The sequence below is a fragment of the Amyelois transitella genome, chromosome 6, assembly GCF_032362555.1.
Source record: "Amyelois transitella isolate CPQ chromosome 6, ilAmyTran1.1, whole genome shotgun sequence".
Taxonomy (NCBI): Eukaryota; Metazoa; Arthropoda; class Insecta; order Lepidoptera; family Pyralidae; genus Amyelois; species Amyelois transitella.
The window spans coordinates 11330225-11349596 of NC_083509.1; the positions used below are offsets into that span (position 1 = coordinate 11330225).

The 19372-nt window shown below is 35.3% G+C and overlaps 2 protein-coding genes across 2 annotated transcripts in view; one reads left to right on the forward strand and one right to left on the reverse strand.

The window, feature by feature from the left end:
* The window catches only part of LOC106132167 (uncharacterized), a 44394-nt gene extending 26971 nt beyond the window's left edge, over positions 1–17423 (forward strand). The window contains exons 8-20 of the mRNA XM_060944830.1: positions 6620–6749; positions 7111–7245; positions 10738–10925; positions 11959–12135; positions 12786–12960; positions 13417–13595; positions 14034–14101; positions 14294–14389; positions 14602–14750; positions 15052–15208; positions 15584–15809; positions 16417–16524; positions 17264–17423. Of these exons, the coding sequence (XP_060800813.1) occupies positions 6620–6749; positions 7111–7245; positions 10738–10925; positions 11959–12135; positions 12786–12960; positions 13417–13595; positions 14034–14101; positions 14294–14389; positions 14602–14750; positions 15052–15208; positions 15584–15809; positions 16417–16524; positions 17264–17416 (1941 nt within the window). The 3' untranslated portion in view covers positions 17417–17423. The remainder of the gene's footprint in view (positions 1–6619; positions 6750–7110; positions 7246–10737; positions 10926–11958; positions 12136–12785; positions 12961–13416; positions 13596–14033; positions 14102–14293; positions 14390–14601; positions 14751–15051; positions 15209–15583; positions 15810–16416; positions 16525–17263) is intronic.
* A 341-nt stretch (positions 17424–17764) lies between these two features.
* On the reverse strand, positions 17765–19184 carry LOC106132172 (large ribosomal subunit protein mL64). Its single transcript, XM_013331523.2, has 3 exons — positions 18754–19184; positions 18403–18638; positions 17765–18016 (listed from the first exon to the last, which is right to left on the reverse strand). Exons 1-3 carry the CDS (start codon positions 19058–19060, stop codon positions 17822–17824), a joined length of 738 nt encoding a protein of 245 aa, XP_013186977.2. The 5' UTR covers positions 19061–19184; the 3' UTR covers positions 17765–17821.
* Between the last annotated feature and the right edge of the window lie 188 nt (positions 19185–19372).

Consider the following 19372-nt stretch of genomic DNA (forward strand, 5'->3'; position numbering starts at 1 on the left):
TCTATTAGCATATATTTATGACAAGAGAGTTATGAAAATGAAGTAAAATGCACCCCACGCTTTTTACTCTGATTTAAATTGTTTTGTTTATAAATTTAATTTTGTTATAATTTTAATCCGAGGTAATTACTACTACAACTGACTATAACTGATTGTTCGACTTGCTACTACTGAATTCCTTTGTCATTAATTTTTATTTTCTATTTTTTAGTTTGATTAGCAATAAAAGCGTAGTTTTTTAGTTTTTTTTAAACTATTATTTATTTTCTATTTTTTAGTTCGATTAGCAATAAAACGGGTAGTTTTTTAGTTTTTTTATACAATTATTTTTTGGAAGTTAACACTTCTGGTATAACTATCTTACTAGAAAAGACTTTCGCAACCATTTCTTAAAGTTATATGTGGCCTGATTGGATTAAATCTCATAATATTCTCATCATCATGATTCTTTTTAAGGTGATGGGCTTGCAACCTGTCACTATTTGAATCTCAATTCTATCTTAAAGCCAAATAGCTGAACGTGGCCTATCAGTCTTTACAAGACTGTTGGCTCTGTCTACCCCGCAAGGGATATAGACGTGATTATATGTATGTATGATGATTGTTAAACCCAGTTGAAAAGAATTTTATAGTGATAAATCACTGTTAATAATATTTTTGACTATCCAGCAAACGTAATAATTTTCGATTGTGGCCTTGCCAGGAATCAAACCACAAGATTAAGAGGCAGATTGATACAGGAACAAAAATATTTCAAACATACCTCCACTGCCTTTACAACCAGGAACGCAACAAAGTTTATCTGAAGACATCGTGGCACTTTTGTTGTAAAATCTGTCTTTCACAAAAACAAACACAAACTTGGGACTCCTATCTCAAATAATAAGGTACTTTTTACAGGAGTCCTATCTCAAAATATCTGCACAACACAGTAAACACAGTCAGAGTCCAATCTCAGATGATAAAATCACACGAATATCCGGAAGAACAAAGCTCGACTCAACGGAAGATTCCAAACTCCAAATAACGACAAGTTATCAGCACAAAACAAAGTGCAAATAGGTAAATACACAGGCACCGGTATAAAAAAAACAGAAAGAAAGTTTACAGGTTTTCTAATCGAATTCAAAACAAAACTTACTGCAAAACTTATTTGACATAAAAAACTGTCACTCATGTCTTAAACGAGTATTACAGTGTTGCTATTACAAATAGGCAAAAGATACCTAATGTTAATTCAAGAATTGCATTAATATGTTAAATACGTATTAAATATCGCAAAGTTCTGTAGGTAGTAACTTTATTCTTGTATTGTTGTAAATTTAGTTGTTCAATTTTCATTTATTACTTTTGTTCTATTACTTATATATTTTTTATTGTTTTAAAATATTCTACTAATTCTACTATTGTTTCTAATGGTTATTCTAAATGGAGCAATGCGATGAAATAAAGAAGCCTCAGGTTAATAGTAACATTATATGGAAATATATTACATCTCTTTTTGACTCATTATACGTCAGAACTTCTTGGTTTCTTGTATGGAGATTACTGGCACTGGTGCTATCTCTGTCTCTCTTACTCTCATACGAAGGATCTAAAAATGAATTTATTAATCCTGGCAGTTTTAATAAGGATAATAAGAAACTCTTATCAAAATATTGCATTGTCATCGGTCCGTGATACGTGTGCAAAGTTCCAAGTTGATCAGACGTTTAGAAATCAGTGAAAATTAAGCTCAAAGATTCCGTTACATACATACATACATACATACATACATACATACATACAACCCAAGCTAATAAAAGCGTAGTAAAAAGTAACTCGGCCATGTGTCTGTCCGGTAGTGATACGATTCCATTAACTTAGTATGCTTAGTTGGACGAATATGTCTCTTAAACTTAAGTCATTTATTCTTTAAGTTCTTTTTTCCTAGAGGGATGAAATTCATAAAAAAAATTACTTATCCGCCATCACACTTGTGCGTATAAAAATAAGAGCATAATATCTCTCCTATACTTATGCTTAGCTATTGGATTTAAAAAAGAAAATTAATCCAATAGCTTATTTTAATTTGTTTTCATGTCAAATTGCAGCTATCTACAATAAATCGTCTGTAAGCTAGGTGCCCGACATAGCGTAGTATAAGGGTTTTTTTTTAAATAACAGATCCCTAAAAAGAAATATAAGTGGTTTTTTTTATAAACTTGTCTTTATAAACTTGACCCGCGTATCTTCCGCCAATGGGCTGCTCCGTGACGTGTGGTGCGATCGCACGCCGATATGATTAGCGTTTTACGTATGGAATTATCTAGATATTTCTGTTTCCTTCTTCCTCTTTACGTTCCTTTCCTAATTCATAGGATTCTTTTGCAGTCCAATTTAATGAGGGCTTAGAAGTTTAAAGTAAAAATTTGATTTGAAATTTTTGCCACTAACTATGTCTATGAATTTCTAATCGAAGGTTTTGTCTCGTATGTACTACCTAATAGTAAACCACTATGTGTTTTCTTTGTACAGGGTGGGCCAGGAATTAGTTAACATTTTAAAAAATCATTAAAAAAAACTATTATATTTACATCAAAAATTATTTATTTAAGAGATAGCTTATAAAATGGAAATTACTTTTTAAAAATAATATCATTTAAATAGCCACCATCACGGCGTTGGCATTCCTCTAAACTAGCACGAAAATTTTCGAATACTCGCCGTAATAAAGATCGTGGGATCGCTGACATTTCGTCTCTTATTTTCGCCTTTAATTGAAGCAATGTCTTTGGTTTGTGGGTATAGACACGATGTTTTAGATATCCCCAAAGAAAAAAATCGGCTGGCGTTAGGTCAGGGCTCCTAGGTGGCCACGGAATGTCACCTCTTTGGGAAATGAGCTTTTCTGGGAACATTTCTTTGACGACCGGTAGGGATTCATTAGACGTGTGGTAAGTCGCTCCATCTTGCTGAAACCACGTCTGCCGATTGTAGCCAGCAAATTCTTGCAGCTGTGGTGTCAAAAATTCTCTCAGCAGCTTCACATACTCGGAGGAGTTTACTGTGATCGTACAGCCACGAAAATCCTCAAAAAAATAAGGTCCAATGATTCCTGTAGCTGAAATGGCTGCCCCTACAGTGACCTTAGGGGAATGAAGAGGCCTTTGTTGTTTAGCCCTGGGATTTTCGCTGCTCCAATATCTGTAATTTTGTTTATTGACGTGCCCATTGAGATGGAAGTGGGCTTCGTCAGAGAACAAGATGTTGTCAAAGTTACGGAAGCGATCCAACATTGTTTCAGCATATGTTTTGCGTAAAATCAAATCATTAGGCTTTAGTTCTTGCACTAATTGAATCTAATATGGATGTAATTTTAAATCACATTTCAAAATGCGGCGTATAGACGTGCGAGATATGACTAATTCAGCCGAGCGTTTGCGCGTCGACAAATTTGGATCGCGCCGAACTGAAGCTGAAACTCTCTGCACGTTCTCATCACTCCGTGAAGTCCGTGGGCCGCCGGTTTGCTTCACATTTAGCGTCGATCCGGTCTCTTCAAATTTGTTTACCCATTTTTTTATTAAAACTGAGCTTGGGCACTCATTTAGGTCGTGTAAATGGAATTCCACGCGAAATAGACGCCGCACAGTGATGAGCGAACTATTGTTTAAATAAAATTGCTTTACGCAAAAAGCACGCTGCGGTCCCGTGAAGCGATCCATGTCAACTAAATTTCCAAGAACTGAGCTAGCTGTTAGACCTCTCCCCGCACCACGCCCCTCTGCTGTTTGCGCACGAAGTCAAATTCAAATGTAAACAAATTCATGGCCCACCCTGTATAAATCTGCACTCGGAGAATCTTATTTTGTTCTGACCACGTACGTATATTGAAAAATGCAAAGATAACATTTTAATTTTTTATTGTATTTTATTACAAATGCACAAAAACAGAATATAAGAAAAAATATTCTACATTTATTTTTTTGTAGGTATGTATGTATATTCTTCATTAACGAAACAAATGATTTCATAACTATCCTATGCTTCACTAGAGTGTACACTGAAAACCCTAATTAATACACTGAATTGCGCATGCTGTATGCTATATCTATGTCTAAACAAACTATTTTTACAATAAAACAATATTTAATTTACAAGTTTGTTGTTCCATCAAGTCTTTGATATTTTTTTCTCCTGATCTAATATGATCCGTTACTAATATTTTTTCCGTTATTCCCGATATCAGTAAGTGACTTTATGTTTGGTCTCAGTCAGCAAAAAACGTATTTACTACTTACTTAACCCGACTCCTACACGGACAATAAACTTGACCTCTGTATCTGTCACCAATGAACGACTCGGAAGAACAGTGGTGTGATCGCACGTGGGACGCATATTGTGATTATCTGATCCTACTACTATTATAAAGGCGAAAGTTTGTATGGATGTTTGTTACTCTTTCACGCAAAAACTACTGAACCGATTACCATGAAATTTGGTATGTAGGTAGCTGAAGACCCAGAATAACACATAGGCTACTTTTTATCCCAGAGTTCCCGCGGGATTGATAGGGTTTCCATGCGGACGAAGTCGCGGGCGGCCTCTAGTATCTATATATGGGGTAAATAATATAGATTGAGCTTAACCCTATATACCGTAATGTAAGCCTCTTCCCAACGAAACGAGTAGAGTTAACCTAATATACCTATACTACAAATAATAATATGCAAAAATATATGTATGTTGTTTGTTTTTGCAAGTGGACGTTTACAAAGGTGTCCGTTTTTGATGAAATATAGCAAGCTTAATATAAATTAAAGCGTCCAATATGAATATGATATTTTCCATATGTTTGACTAAATTTTTATCTTCATCATTGTTATTCTAAGCATTTTTGTATTTCATTTTGAGCATTGTCAGTATATAAATCAATCTACAAGCATCACTTTAATGTATTTAACGATCTATCTTTGTGTAATTATCGCTTTAATTTTTCTCAAGCAATAAATTACACTGAGTATTTAATATATCGTTAAATTCAATGTGACATTCAGGCTAAAGTGTTAATATTAACATCTGTTATATTGAACTTGGATATGAAATCATTATTTTAACATCTCTCAGTATGGCTAATAAACTTGTTTACAATATCACAGTCGATTGCGGTGTCTTTGTCGATAACGGGGTGGGTGCGGCTCTCTTTACAATTAATGTGTTTTTGTTATCTGCTTTTTAATTATAGAGCGCGCATTTGTCTCGTAAATCATTCGAATTGACTTCGAAAACAGATAATCAAAAGGAGAAAAATAATCGTATAGCCATATGTCCTCTCCAACATACGTGTTAATGTTCAATTTAAAAAATATATATGTTTGAAGGTTAAAAAAGGGTGCATCCACATGAGAGTAAATCTGAATAAAAAATGTTTTGTATACATATGTACTGCATGCTACAGGATATATCCTAAAATGAAAGAGCTGGTTTGAAGATTAATTATGAATTTAAGAGTAATGAAACAGTTTCACCGAGTTTACATTAACATTTGTAAAAAAAATAACAATAATCTACATATAACTGGATTTAATCGAGTTTTCTTTTATTTTATTTTTTTATCGAAACATATTATAATATCCGATATATCCGACATACATATATCCCTTGCGGGGTAGACAATACCAACAGTCTTGAAAAGAGTGATAGGTCACGTTCAGCTCTTTGGCTTGTTGATAGAATTGCGATTCAAATCGTGACAGGATGCTAGCCCATAGCCTAAAAAAATAATCCCAAGTATATAAGTCTATCCCTCAGTCGCCTTTAAAGACATCCATGAGGAAGAGATGGAGTGGTCCTATTCTCTTGTATTGGTGCCACACGCCACAATAATATTCAAATATATGTTCGGACGCACTTTAGTGTATAATAAAATATCTATACTAACTCTAACAGATGCAAAAGATGAGATGACATCATAATGCACGTCTTTGTATGACCATGTGCAAATCTAAATTAAAATCTTTGGTCACACGTCTGTCATGTTACTGACATATGTTGGAACTTGAACTTGCTAATTAGCTATCAGCGATATGGATTTTTATTATTATTTTAAATAGATATAAAACGCTTTTACAACGGAAAAATTATTGTGGAACAATAGATTGGTAATAATACGTTGCGAAATTAAAATTAGAATTTAAATTTGAGCTATATATGTAGGTTTGAGAGAAAAGTCGTTTGGACAAATCCTGTATTTACAAGACAAACAAAAAACCGAGGATGCTTAAGGTTGGACAAAGTATAGAGAAAAATGTCGAAAAGGGACAAAACCTAGCGGCTGAAGGTGGAACTGGGAACGTTAAGATGACAGAGGATTATTTTCTAGCTAGTAGGTTTCTCAAAATTGACTACTGTGCCTCAATTTTGTAAAATCTTCAAAAATTAACCGAACTTTAGAACTATCCGACAACAACACGTTCTAAACCGACCAGTCGAACATTCGCAAAACCTTCTCTCATTGAAAATGATTTCAAAGTTACTGGAAATTGAACAAAAGGCTGAAAAAATCATACAAATCTTCTATATGTAATATGTTTTTTAAATATCATTTTAGAACATATATCCATCTCTTTCGTTGCAGATGAAAATGACAGAGATATACGACGTGACAGAGGACGACACGGACGCGGTACAGTCGCCAACAGAACGCGACGTCAACAAACAATTGGAGTTCGACAACGATTGGTCCGCTGAATTGTTGGCTCAAGATGGTATTTTTTTTTTTCTTTTTTATCGATACTTTTTTAATAATTATTACAATACGTGGTTCTGACTTTTGACGGCAGAAGACGCCACTGTTATATATGTTTACGCCGCCTGTAGCTTTTTGTGGTTTACTTCGAAATATTTCTGTATTTTTGTAAGTTTAAATGATAATTTGACAGCTTTTACTGTCTATGATAATAGTAATGTTTGAAAAAAAAATAACAATCGAGTACATTTATTAATTGAATAAAGATTACTGCAGTTCAGTTGGATCGTAAAAATAGTGCCTTGAAAACTGTGTCATTTTTTATATTTTTTTTAATAAGTTTGTCGTCAGTTACATTGTTTTTTTTTTGCTTACAGAAGACGACTTGGACCTCGACGACGAACTCGAAGACCGCAACATATTCTCCGACCCAGAGAGCGAATGGACCGGCCGCCGCCGTTCAGTTTCCAACAGCTCGGAAAGCGACGCCGAACAACCCGAGTCCGATCAGAGGCACGTCGTACCGGCCAATAATTATATCACCTATGTCGAATAACATAAGGTCGCTTTTGCATTTAGAAAATTCCGTTGAAGGAACGTCGTTCCATTGTTTAAATAAAATGATGCGTTCCGTATTGAAATTATACCAATTATTTATATTGTTGCTTCTACGAATTGAACGTCGTTCCATTTTTAAATATTTGCTGGACAACCAATCAGAAAAGCCATGACAAAAAGGGTAGTTAATTTATGTTCGTTTGAAAGTTATATTTTACAGTTAATAACCAATAGTTAACATTCAAATGGGAGCTATTTTAAAATGTGACAATAATCTTGTGGCTTGAATTTATTAGTTAAAAAAGGAAGAGCCTACAATAATGGGTCATACTTGCATTGCAAGTGTGTTTAAATATACCTACATTTTTATTTATTTATTTCTCTGCCTTAATCAAGGAATCCCAAACACATTCCTATTTATAATGAACAAAAGAAATTTTTGACCCGAATTTGTTATACTTCCCCTTTTTAGTCATAAGCTTAATATTTTTATGTGATTAATCTTTATATTTTAAATGTTATGTTAAGCTATAATAAAACAAAGTGATATATTAATATAGTTAAGCCATAAATTGAAAGTACAGTCACATATAAAAGTATAAAAGCACATTGAAGGTGCAAAAAGAGGTTGCTAAGGTATTTTTCTGTGTACCCTACGGCACAATGTGTCGGCAGTTCGGGTCAAGTTACTGTGCTGTTAACTGTATCCAATTTTATCTTCAAATTTAACTTCTCTGTTTAGCTCATCAATGCAATTATGTTATATATACTCAGTTTCGGGAAATTAAAATAAAATTAAACTGTCGTATGTTTTGTAATTTCATTATAAGGTCATTCAAAGTTAATTACTCTACCTAAATAAGAAAATAAATTGGTTTTTATTATTGTTTCATCGGGTGGGAAAATAAATTTTTAATGTATCTATCAAAGACTTTATTTTTTATTATTCTCTACTGCAATTCACCTTTAAATATTGTTTTAACCTTTTTACAGGGATTATTTTAGTTCGACGACCGTTTTATTTATATTTTGATTTTTATAAAAATATACCTTATTGTGATATCACAAATGTAATATTAACTTAATGTAAGTAGAATTAAGAAAAAAATAATAAAGGCTTAAAAAAAGTAAAGAAGTACCTAATTAAATTTAGTTTTTATAACTTGAAGCAAACTGTTACAGTGCCTTATTCTAGCCTATTTTGAAAAAAAAAATATTTTTCAGTATAAAATTTTTAATTAATAAAACAAGATATTTTTAATCAGCTTAATACGTGTTTTCACGTGGGTCGTATGATACCAATAGTCTCCCGTGAAAATATTTCTTTAAATTCTCAAAATATGATGGGCATATTTCTATAGCGTCAGAGGCTCTCTTGAAATCAACCTGAAATATAATTTTAGTGTTTGTTACCTAGAGTTACCCTTATACTTTCAAATATAAGTTGTGGAGGTATATTATTATAGTATTGTTAGTTAATTGACTCTTTGAGGACGTCAAAGTTACGTGCACTTTATTCTAAATTCTTAAATCTTAACACTTAAAATAAAAAAACATAAATACAGTAATTGTGAATTCGCTAATGGTACATGCTTTGGCTAACAGTTATGCTAATAGTTCAATTTTTATCAAGAGAATCACAAGTACAAAGTACGTTGTTAAGTATTTAGAGCAAAGTGCATATAGTATTGTTGTTTATTTCGGAGGTGGGAGTGTTAAGTAGTCGTATTCACATTGATAGCGAATCGGATTTATGCAGATGTTGTGACGTGAAACGGTATAGCTTTTAATCTATTCTGAATAACATCTGAAATATATAAACGTATTTTTCGAAAACTTTACGTTGTAAATGGACTGTCATTAAATAAAATGTATAATTAAGGACATTCCTTTTTGTCGTAGACTTCTGGCTTAGTTAACTAAATCTAAACTTTTATTTTTTTATTCTATTTTCTTCGAGATCAACTATTGTATAATGTAGAATTTGTAGAATTTCGACACTATGTTGTAGTCTCATTCAGTCTGATACTCTGCAGGGATTTCGCTTCACTAATCAATGACTTGTATTATAAAAAGATTAATGTCACAAATGTTTTAATAAATTTATACGTGATTCACCTGTATGTTTTATTTAATAGCATTTAATCCTTATCTATCACTATATCCCGGATCACAGTGAAATAACACCAAAGTTATATTACTGCCCAAAAAAAATCTGAAACCACACTACCATTATTACGAGGGTATGATAACCACAGACGTAAGTATTAATTTTTTTTTTAACTTATTGGTAAACATTTTTTATGCAAAAAGTTTAAATGGAAATGCAACCTATAATCATTTAGAGACATCAAAAAAGAAATTGAGCCGTCAGTGTCAAGCGGGTTCGAATTTCAATTCATTCGTCCCGTCATTATATTTTAGAGCAAATATTCAACAAAATCATTATTTATAAACAAAACTTTTATTCGATACAGTTGCGTGCGACCGCGTTTTCGTCGGTTCGTCCGTGACCGGATGTTTTTTTGATTTACTCTTATTTTTTTTATCGTAAGATGGTAGGTAAAGGTATTATAGAGCCGAAGGGCAGTCGAATATTCCACCAATGTTATTTGAAGTGCTGCAAGTTGCAGAATTTGACACCGTTGAACAATGTGATTCCCTCGGGAAACGGCAAAGTTTTGGACTTTTGTGTGGATAGGATCAAGTATGCGGATTGGGCGCCTATTCTCAACGCGCTCAGCTGTGATCTCAGCCTACACTCTGTGTGCATACGATGTCGACAGCAAGTAAAAACTGGTACCAGAATATTTCTATGAATTTTGACATTATAAGTATTAGGTACTCTAGGTACATACATACATATAGTCACGTCTATATCCCTTGCGGGATAGACAGAGCCAACAATCATGTAAAGATTGAAAGGCCCTTCAGCTGGCTTGGTGATAAAATTGAGATTCAAATAGTGACAGGTTGCTAGCCCTTCGCCTAAAAAAGAATTCCTAGTTTAAAAACCTATCCCTTAGTCGCCTTTTACGACATAGGATTGAGATGGAGTGGTCCCATTCTTTTTTTATTAGTGCCGGAAATCACACGGCCCTCTAGGAAATTAGGCAATATGTTACTTATTTAATAATTTTCAAGAGATTTTATGTGTGTATAAGTACTTACAGTCAATTTCTTTCTACCTCGTATTCTTCGAAACTGTACCTACAAGTGCTTAAGTTACCGTTTGAGTTGTTTTTTATTTTTGAAGACGAAAGTAATGTCTGAGTCTAAAATTTTATTTTCTGTAAGAGATTTTATAAACTAAGTTCACTTTTAAACACCATTTTTTGTTAAAAACTTACATAAATAAAAGAACCTAATCACTACCTAAGCGAACTTATAAAATTCTAAGCTTAACATGACAGCTTTGAAATCTCAATTTATGCTTTTTTCCCCGCCAGTTTTAGAGCAAATCGACTGCGAGCGGCTGGCGAAGACAGTGAACAAGCGAGCGGTGATCCTCACCAACTTTATGCTCACTAATGTGATCGAAGCCATCTCACAGATGCTGGCTGAGACCACTTTACTGACCACTCTACTGATAGAGGGTCTACCGATGAAGATTCCGTATATCAACCCGTTGTGTGAGGTTGGTGGGAACTGCTTATAATTCTTTTATCCGAATAAGAAAGCGTGTTGTATAGGTCTCAATTTAACGTACATACATATATACAGTGGACCTCCGGTAATCAAACGAACATTATGCAGCATCAGCATCAGCAATGATATGTAATCTGACAAATTAAAGATCCAATAATAAGATTCTAGGTTTAAACTAAGTAAAACAATACTTAAGCGCCGAAAACAATAGCGGTGGCGCGTAAAAGTTGTAACCTCTAATTAGTTTGTGTTCAAATCTACATGATCTACATTAGCGAAAATTGTCAAATATGTTATACATATTTAAAGACATGTCGGACTACAGGGGGCGCCGGATTAGACAGGGTCCGGATTATCGGGGCTCAACTGTATATACAATAAGAATCCTAAGTGTATTAGCCATTTCTTTATTCACCTTTTACGATATGACGATACGGAGTGGTCGTATCAAACTTGGAGAAAGAAGATATTGTGACAGGAATAATAAAGGGAATGCTTGGACTCGGTTTGGCTATGAATAAGAGAATCAATGAAAGTTGGTTGACTTAATAAAAAATACACGAAGGCCTGGATTAAATCGAGACGTTCTAACGAAAGGTCAGGTCAAGATTAATCCAATCTGAGGTGATTGCGCGAAATGAGTTATGAATGTGGATGAAGCGAAATAAGTTTGCTGCATCCACGAGATGAAGGAAAGATAGTTCTTGCCTAACCCCCTAAAGAGGCGTAGCTTTATCTATAAATGCACACAAAGTCTAAACGGATTTACCTGAATTTTCGGGATTAAGATTAGATAAATTAATAATTATAATACGTATCGCAAGTTTTTTTACCAACCTTGGGCGAATGCTAATTACTTAAGAGGGCGTGCCATGCCACATTCAGAGCAGTCCTCAAAAAAATTCTCTAAATCAACAATTTTATCAATGTTGGTACCTAATGGCTTTAATTGTTTCATGTATTGTTTTATTAAAAACGGGTATTTTTTTTTAAATATCTGCTTAAATCTTAATGTGCTCCAGGCACTACTTACCAACAATTCCCTTCAACATCTGTATCTCCCGCGTTGTCTGCTCGGCGACGTGGGCTGCTTGGCTGTCTGCAAGGCGGTCAGGTGTCTCCCTAACATCTTGACCCTGGATTTATCTGGCTGCGATCTGACGGCGGTTGGAGCTGGATACGTGGCCGACTTGGTCAAGGTATGCTTGTATTAATACCCATTGGAACAATCTGTAGCGGGAGCGATGATTCGGCTCGACCGCCACCAAAGGGAAGATCTTCCGCCAGGCTAGGTGTTATGCCTGGGGAACCGCGGCTCCAACGATGTTGTGTCGGAGGTTGTATATATAGCTCCAATCCGTGAAATCTCTGAAATCGCGATTTAGGTTCTTCGCTGCTATTGGCTGAGCGCGTCAATTTCTTCGCGATGATTGACAGTTGTTGTGAGATTGGATGTTGTGACGAGTGGCGTAGAGATGTCGCCACAAATCTTTTTAATTTTTTTTTTTCATAACATAACATATGATCACGTCTTTATCCCTTACGGGGTAGACAGAGCCAACAGTCTTGAAAAGACTGATAGGCCACGTTCAGCTGTTTGGCTTAATGATAGAATTGAGATTTTTTTTCAATATATTTATATCTCTTTTTACACAGTGTCTTGATATTTTTTTTAAACTGAAAATTTTTCAAGTCTTACCTTTATCCACACCAGCAAAATCTAAACCAAACTTACCATACATGCTGAGTAGGAAATGGTTAATTGAAGCAGAAATCACTTCATTGCCTTAACTATCTATTATGTCAAGTGTCCGATTCTCAAGTCCACATAAACCACATCACATTGCAGTATCAGAAGATCCACCGGTACAGCGAGAACTGGACGCACACGCTGCGGTACCGGATGCCGGAACTGGACGCGATGGCGGGCCTGCGTCGGATCACGCTCTGCAACAACCCACAGCTCGGCGATTTGGGGGTCAGCAAACTGCTCGAAGTCATGTCTGATGACTTGTGGATTAAGGGTAAGTTGACCTTGAAAGAAGTTTACAGGGATCGTGCCAAGATGTAGTCTCTGTCTGTCTCTCCATGAAAGAAGCGTGATATTTTGTCTATGCGTGCATGTTCCATGAGTACAGTAGATATCTAGTAACGTTGAGTACGAAATTGCTATTGACAGGGTGTCATATTTTTTAGATTTTGTATTTTCTTCAATGAAAATTGCATAATTTGGATGCTCTCTTTGCTTGACCGGTCAACATGCCAACTGAGTAAAGTTTACTCAATTGAACTAATTGCTCGCTGAGCAGAAACTATATCAGAGTTATTAAAAAAAAGCAGAAGAACAGTGGGCCAAAATGATATCCTCACCACTCAAAGCGAGTTGACACAGGTATCTCATAGGCAGACTGTACAAAACAATAAAAAATCTCATGTTAGCTACAAAAACTTTCCATAAACTTCTATCTCGCACTTTTCAGCTCTGGACTTGCAGGGCTGCGGACTCAGGGAGCAAACAGCGAACGACGTGCTGGAAATGATGAGGTCGAACACAACTCTAGTCGTGTTGGACTTGAGGCACAACCCCGACATTTCTAACGAGTCGCTCAGCAAAGTTCGCGCCGCGTTGAGGGAGAATGAGCGAAGATCTAGTGGTCAAGCTGCAGTATGTACTTATTTTTCAAGGGTCAAGTTTTCTCAAACCACTGAGCTAATGTTGCTTCAACTCGTAGTTACTTCTCTTATCTTGGACCAATTGAAATGGAAGACGTTATTGAATGCTTTTTGTTAGTTTGGCGTAATGTATTCTGGGCATGTGTCACTTAACCAAGTTCTAGACTTTGGAAACCAATTTATGACCATCATTATCCAAATTTAAGGACGCATTCAACTAAGAATTATACTGATAAATATAATTGTAGCTACACTGTTGTCCTCAAAACAAGATGTCTGGGAGTCTTTATTATCTAGTGATTTCTGTGTTTTAGAAATTCCAACTGGCAAGAAAACTTAATGTATATAATTTTCTTAAATCTTTTTCATTCTTACGGTAGATGCCCATTTCCAATTCCAATCCATGTAGCTACTTTGTTTTCAGTATTCATGGCTTGGCAACATAAGTGGGTGTTCTGGTGATGGGAGATCGGTGAAATCAGTCACTAATAAGTAAGTTAAAAAATCACTAACATGATAAACTACAGATCACATAGCCCTGATTCTAGTGCAAAGACATAAGGGTATAAGATGCCGTTATTTAGGAGTATTGTGAGTTTTATGTACAAACTATGCAATGTAAAGTGATATCTTATATTAAGAGCTCTTATCGAAGGATTTGCGATAGTTATCTTAATTTTACAGAAATGGCATCATCAAGGAACGAACACGAGTACAGTCGTTAAGTAGAAATACGGTCAATAAATTACATAAAACCACTACTAATGTAAAGAAAGATAAGTAAGTACCTTCGTCTATTTTATGTCGATGAATTATTATTATTATTTTTCATCAAATTTGTATAATTTATTCCAGGAATGTTTCTATAAAATATTGTGTTATGTTATCTCAATTTATCATTTATTTACTTATAAAAATTTGAAGTACCTATCCTACTTTTTTCGATGCTAGAAGAATAATGTACCAATTGAAATAAATGTTTCGTTACTCAGAGATTATATGGAAGAATTGGAAGAACAACTGCAAGATGAGATTTCACATCGACAGCAACTGGAAGAACTGAATCTACAGCTCGTGGCACAAATGAAGCAGCTCAAACAACAACAGATACGGCTGTGGGACAATGCTGCCACGTCTTCAGGTAATGTTTGGCTATAAAATATTAAGTATTGGTCTGAGAACACTTCCCTGTAGTGCGCCACAAATGTAGAAAACACAGTAAGTTGAAGAATAAATTCTTGCTAGAATACAAAAAAACACCGAAACCTTCAATTAATGATGATTGATTGCTTGAGCGATCTTGCCTTTGTATCTCATTACCTGTGTCTTTTTTTCTGTTTTTCTTATGGTGCAATAAAGAGTCTATATCTATCTTATGTTCATGTAATTCTTTTTTTTTATCTGTTTTATCAGATTTTCATTAAAAAATCACTTTCTTTTAGGTTCAGAGCAATCAGTCCAGGCTAGTTCGTGTTCCGGTGATCTCTCCAGCAGTTCCCGCTCGTCCAGCTCGGTGCCCATCGACCAGAACACGCTCTCCTACATACAGCAGGCCTTCAAGGATATCTACGCGTTCATCAAGAACAACCAGTGCGATGGGTATGTGAATAACATCTCTATCATTTGCATGACATGATAACCATATTGGTGCGATTTGTCTATTTCTTAAGTACGTAATTATGATTAGTAATTCCAACAAAAGATCATTTTCAGCTCTTTTTCACAGACGAGTTTTTATATTTTCAAACTCATCTTTTATTGTGCACATTACATTGCAGTCTTTCATTCAGTCGACAAGAATAACTCCAGATTTATAAAACCTAATTTAATTTTAAACTTGGTACTTTAAATATACAACGCTATGATATAGGGAAAGTATATAAATACTTAAATAAACAGAGATTATATAACACCAAAAAAAAAAAGAATAACGTGCATCAAAATGGATTTAAGAAAATCATATTATTTTTTCAGCCAATGCATGCACGAAGCGAGGAGGAAAGACTTAGCCGAAGAACCACCGATAATAGAAGAGGTGACTGAGATGGTGGAAATGGAGAATGAAGACGCCACCGAGCTCCACATCAATATTGTGCCGAAGAAGGCGCAGAGCTCGCATCTCAAGATAACGGAGAAAGTCAAGGTGAAAAAGATGACAAAGAGCGCGCACATACTGGGGAGCACCCCGAGGACGGAGACGGTAAGACTCGAGCTACCTTCATACTTTGACGGCCTCTGTGGCGCAGCGGTAGTACGCTTGTCTGTGACACCAGAGGTCCCGGGTTCGAAACCCGGCCAGGGCATGATGAGAAAAGAACATTTTCTGATTGGCCTGGGTCTTGGATGTTTATCTATATAAGTATTTATTATAAAAATATGGTATAGTTGAGTTAGTATCTCGTAACACAAGTCTTGAACTTACTTCGAGGCTAACTCAATCAGTGTGATTTGTCCCGTATATATTTATTTATTTATTATACTTAATTGTTATGTTATTCTTACACTTGTCGGTTGGAAGCAACATGCGTCCAAAATCAACCTAAACGGATTTTTCAAATACACCAAGCTTTGAGAAGGCTAGTGTTAGGTTTCAAAAAATCGATACTAAGCTGACGCATAATTTACCTGTACACTAAATTTGGCTGAATGTTGTATGATTTTGGTGTACAAGGAATATTTTTTTTGAAGCTATGATCGAAGATCCTAAGCACAGAAATCAGCTAGAGTCACCATCAAAGACAATTTCAACATGTTATTGAGTTTTTTTTTAGAAAACTTTGTTCCTCAAATTCCGTTTAATTTTCCAGAAACCTGAAATGATTGAGAGGCAAATGGGAGACACGAAGAATACACACGGTGACTGCGAACAGCGCACCGCGGAGGAGATGGTAGCTGCGCAGCTCAAATTGAAGAAGGTATTATATGTTGCAAACGAATGACCAATGTACTAACCAGACCAGTAGATAATGAACAATTAATATGGTACTGTTGTATTCTACCTGACACAACTCCTGATGGCATTAAACAAAGTAGCTGAACGCAAAACTTGAACAAAATGTAATGTACGTAAACAAACGGACTGAAAAAAGTTAAGCAAACTTAGATAGCAACATGATATATGCTTAACCACACTAGGTAGCATAGTAAACATTATTTAATTAAGACTATGAAAACATTACGTATGACTTGATCTCTGTGACAGCAGGATGGAACGATAAGCCCTAAAGATACCATAAAATGTATCATATTGTATCACAGAGATCAAGTTGTACGTAATGTTTCTGAATAAATAAATAATCCTTATTGGCCATTGCCGTGTGGTTCCCGGCGCCAATAGAAAAAAGAATAGGACCACTCCAACTCTTTCCCATGGATGTCGTAAAAGGCGACTAAGGGATAGGCATATAAACTTGAGATTCTTCTTTTAGTCGACGGGCTAGCAACCTGTCACTTTATATGAATCTCAATTCTATCAGTAAGCCAAACAGCTGAACGTGGCCTATCAGTATTTTCAAGACTGTTGTCTGTCTAACCCCGCAAGGGATATAGACGTGACTATATGTATGTATGTATAACATATATCATATTGTATCACAGAGATCAAGTTATATGTAATGTTTCTGAATAAATAAATAATCCTTCTTGGCCCCGCAGAATAGCATCTACTCGAGCAGCAGCAGCGCCGTCAGTGACTCCAGCGACACGCTGGTGTGCTCGCCGCATGTCACAGTGCGGACACTGGACACCGCTTCTATGCACGCGCTCAACCCGAGAGACGCGTTCTATTCGTCAGACGATGAGGATTGATTTGAAAATAAACTGATTGTTTGTCGTTACGGGATTTTTTTATTTGATTGTGCTCCCTGCGTTATTATAGTTTTTTATGATGTATGTACCATAATCTACATATGTGAAGGAACTATGGGGAATGCAAAATTGATACTGGAAAGGAACAGAAACTATGATCTGATCTGACTGGGCCAGATGCGTTTAGGAAAATAAGTAGATACCTACTACCCACTTTGGGTGTTTTTTTTTTCATTATTGTGTTGGATCAGGAAGATGAATTTCATCCTGAGTTAGAGAATCAGTTTGTTTATCACTGTAATAATGTCGGTTTTTTTCCACAACATTTCAAAATTAAAAACGAAAAAGAAACATTAACATACCTTTAATCTAAACTTCTACACTATAAAAATTCTTAACACGTCATCAAACCAAATCAACACTCTTCTTTTGAATCTGTGCAATCATGACTTTCTCTTTGGCTTCCTTGCGCGCCTGTTTCTCAAGTTTTTTCTGTTCCTTCTCCCTCTTAGCCAGCATTTCCTGGAACCTCTCGTCTCTGGGGTCCAATTTGAAGCCAAAGTGTCTTCGGACTTCTTCAACAAGCCTCTCTTTCTTGGCCTAAAATAGAACATGGGTTTTTAATGGTTTATGGTGCATTTGTGAATGCTGAGAATTTACTGTCAACGATAAAACAACAGGGTGTTATAAGTTTGACATACTGATTGGTTTTTAAAAAGCTGCATTTCTTCTTGGGCTGCTTGTAAAAGTCAATCAAAGACAAAGGCTACAAACTTGAGATCACCAAAACTGGATGTGGTCTTTTAGTATTTTCGGAGACTTGCCTCTGTATGTCTCATAAGGGATGAAGATGTAGTTAAATAATTCCAGTGGTACCTTCCAGGGACCATGGGAAAACACGCGTTATTATATAGACATGTAGAAGAATATGTTTATTACGTACAGTCCACAAAAAAAAATAATAATAATAAAAATTATCTAGTTACCTTTGCCGCTTCCGCCTCTGCCACTTTCTTCTTCAATTTATCATTGAGCTCCTTTTTCCACATGGCAAGCTTCTCAAACTTCATCGCCAAATCTTGTTCCCTCTTTTCAATAGCTAGCTGTTCTTCCTTTCTTTTCTCAGCAGCCGCTTCCATCATCTCCTTGATTGTAAAAGGGTATGCCACAGCTTCATACTCTAGCTTTTCTTTTATTTCGTCTTTGGTCGGCCAGCATAAACCTAATACAAAAACGATTTAACTAATTTCGATAATTTGTAATTTCTCAAAATGTTATTATGAAAATGGGTAATTTAAAAAAATCATGCATTATTTCTTTGTTAAATATGAACTTACTAGGATTAACTCCACTAGCACTGCCGTATTTTCCATACATTTTTCTGTTATACTTCACAGTCAAATGGGCAGTAGATTTTGGCGTCTCGTATGGTCTTCGCCCATGGACGATGTTGTAATGTGATTCTGAAAGCCGAGACTTGTTGCGTTTCTTCTCAATCTCGGCTTCTTTCGCCTGAACATTTTCAGTGTCTTCGATTAGAATTGTTTCGTTCTGTTCTATCACTTCAGGTGATGTGGTAGACAACCGACATAAATTACTAAATAAGCTGGTTTTAAGAATTCTTGGACGTAAACACAAGTTCATTTTGGAAGATAAATTAAATCAAATGTGTATGTAATTTATAAGAATTATTTTGGGATGGGATTTAGATGTTTTCGTAGATTTCAGGTTATTTTTTTTTGTATTTTAATTATTTTCAATTTCTGACAGATACAGTACAAATAGACGACACTGACAGCTGAGATATTATTGACATGGCTGTATAAAGTTATCTTATTTATACGTCTCGTCTCTTAAAAACTTACCAAAAATATCTATGGTCAACAGGCTTTTTAGCAGGGGCTTGAATTACCTTTAAAAAATTGGTATCGTTATTACTGTGAAACAGTTATGCTA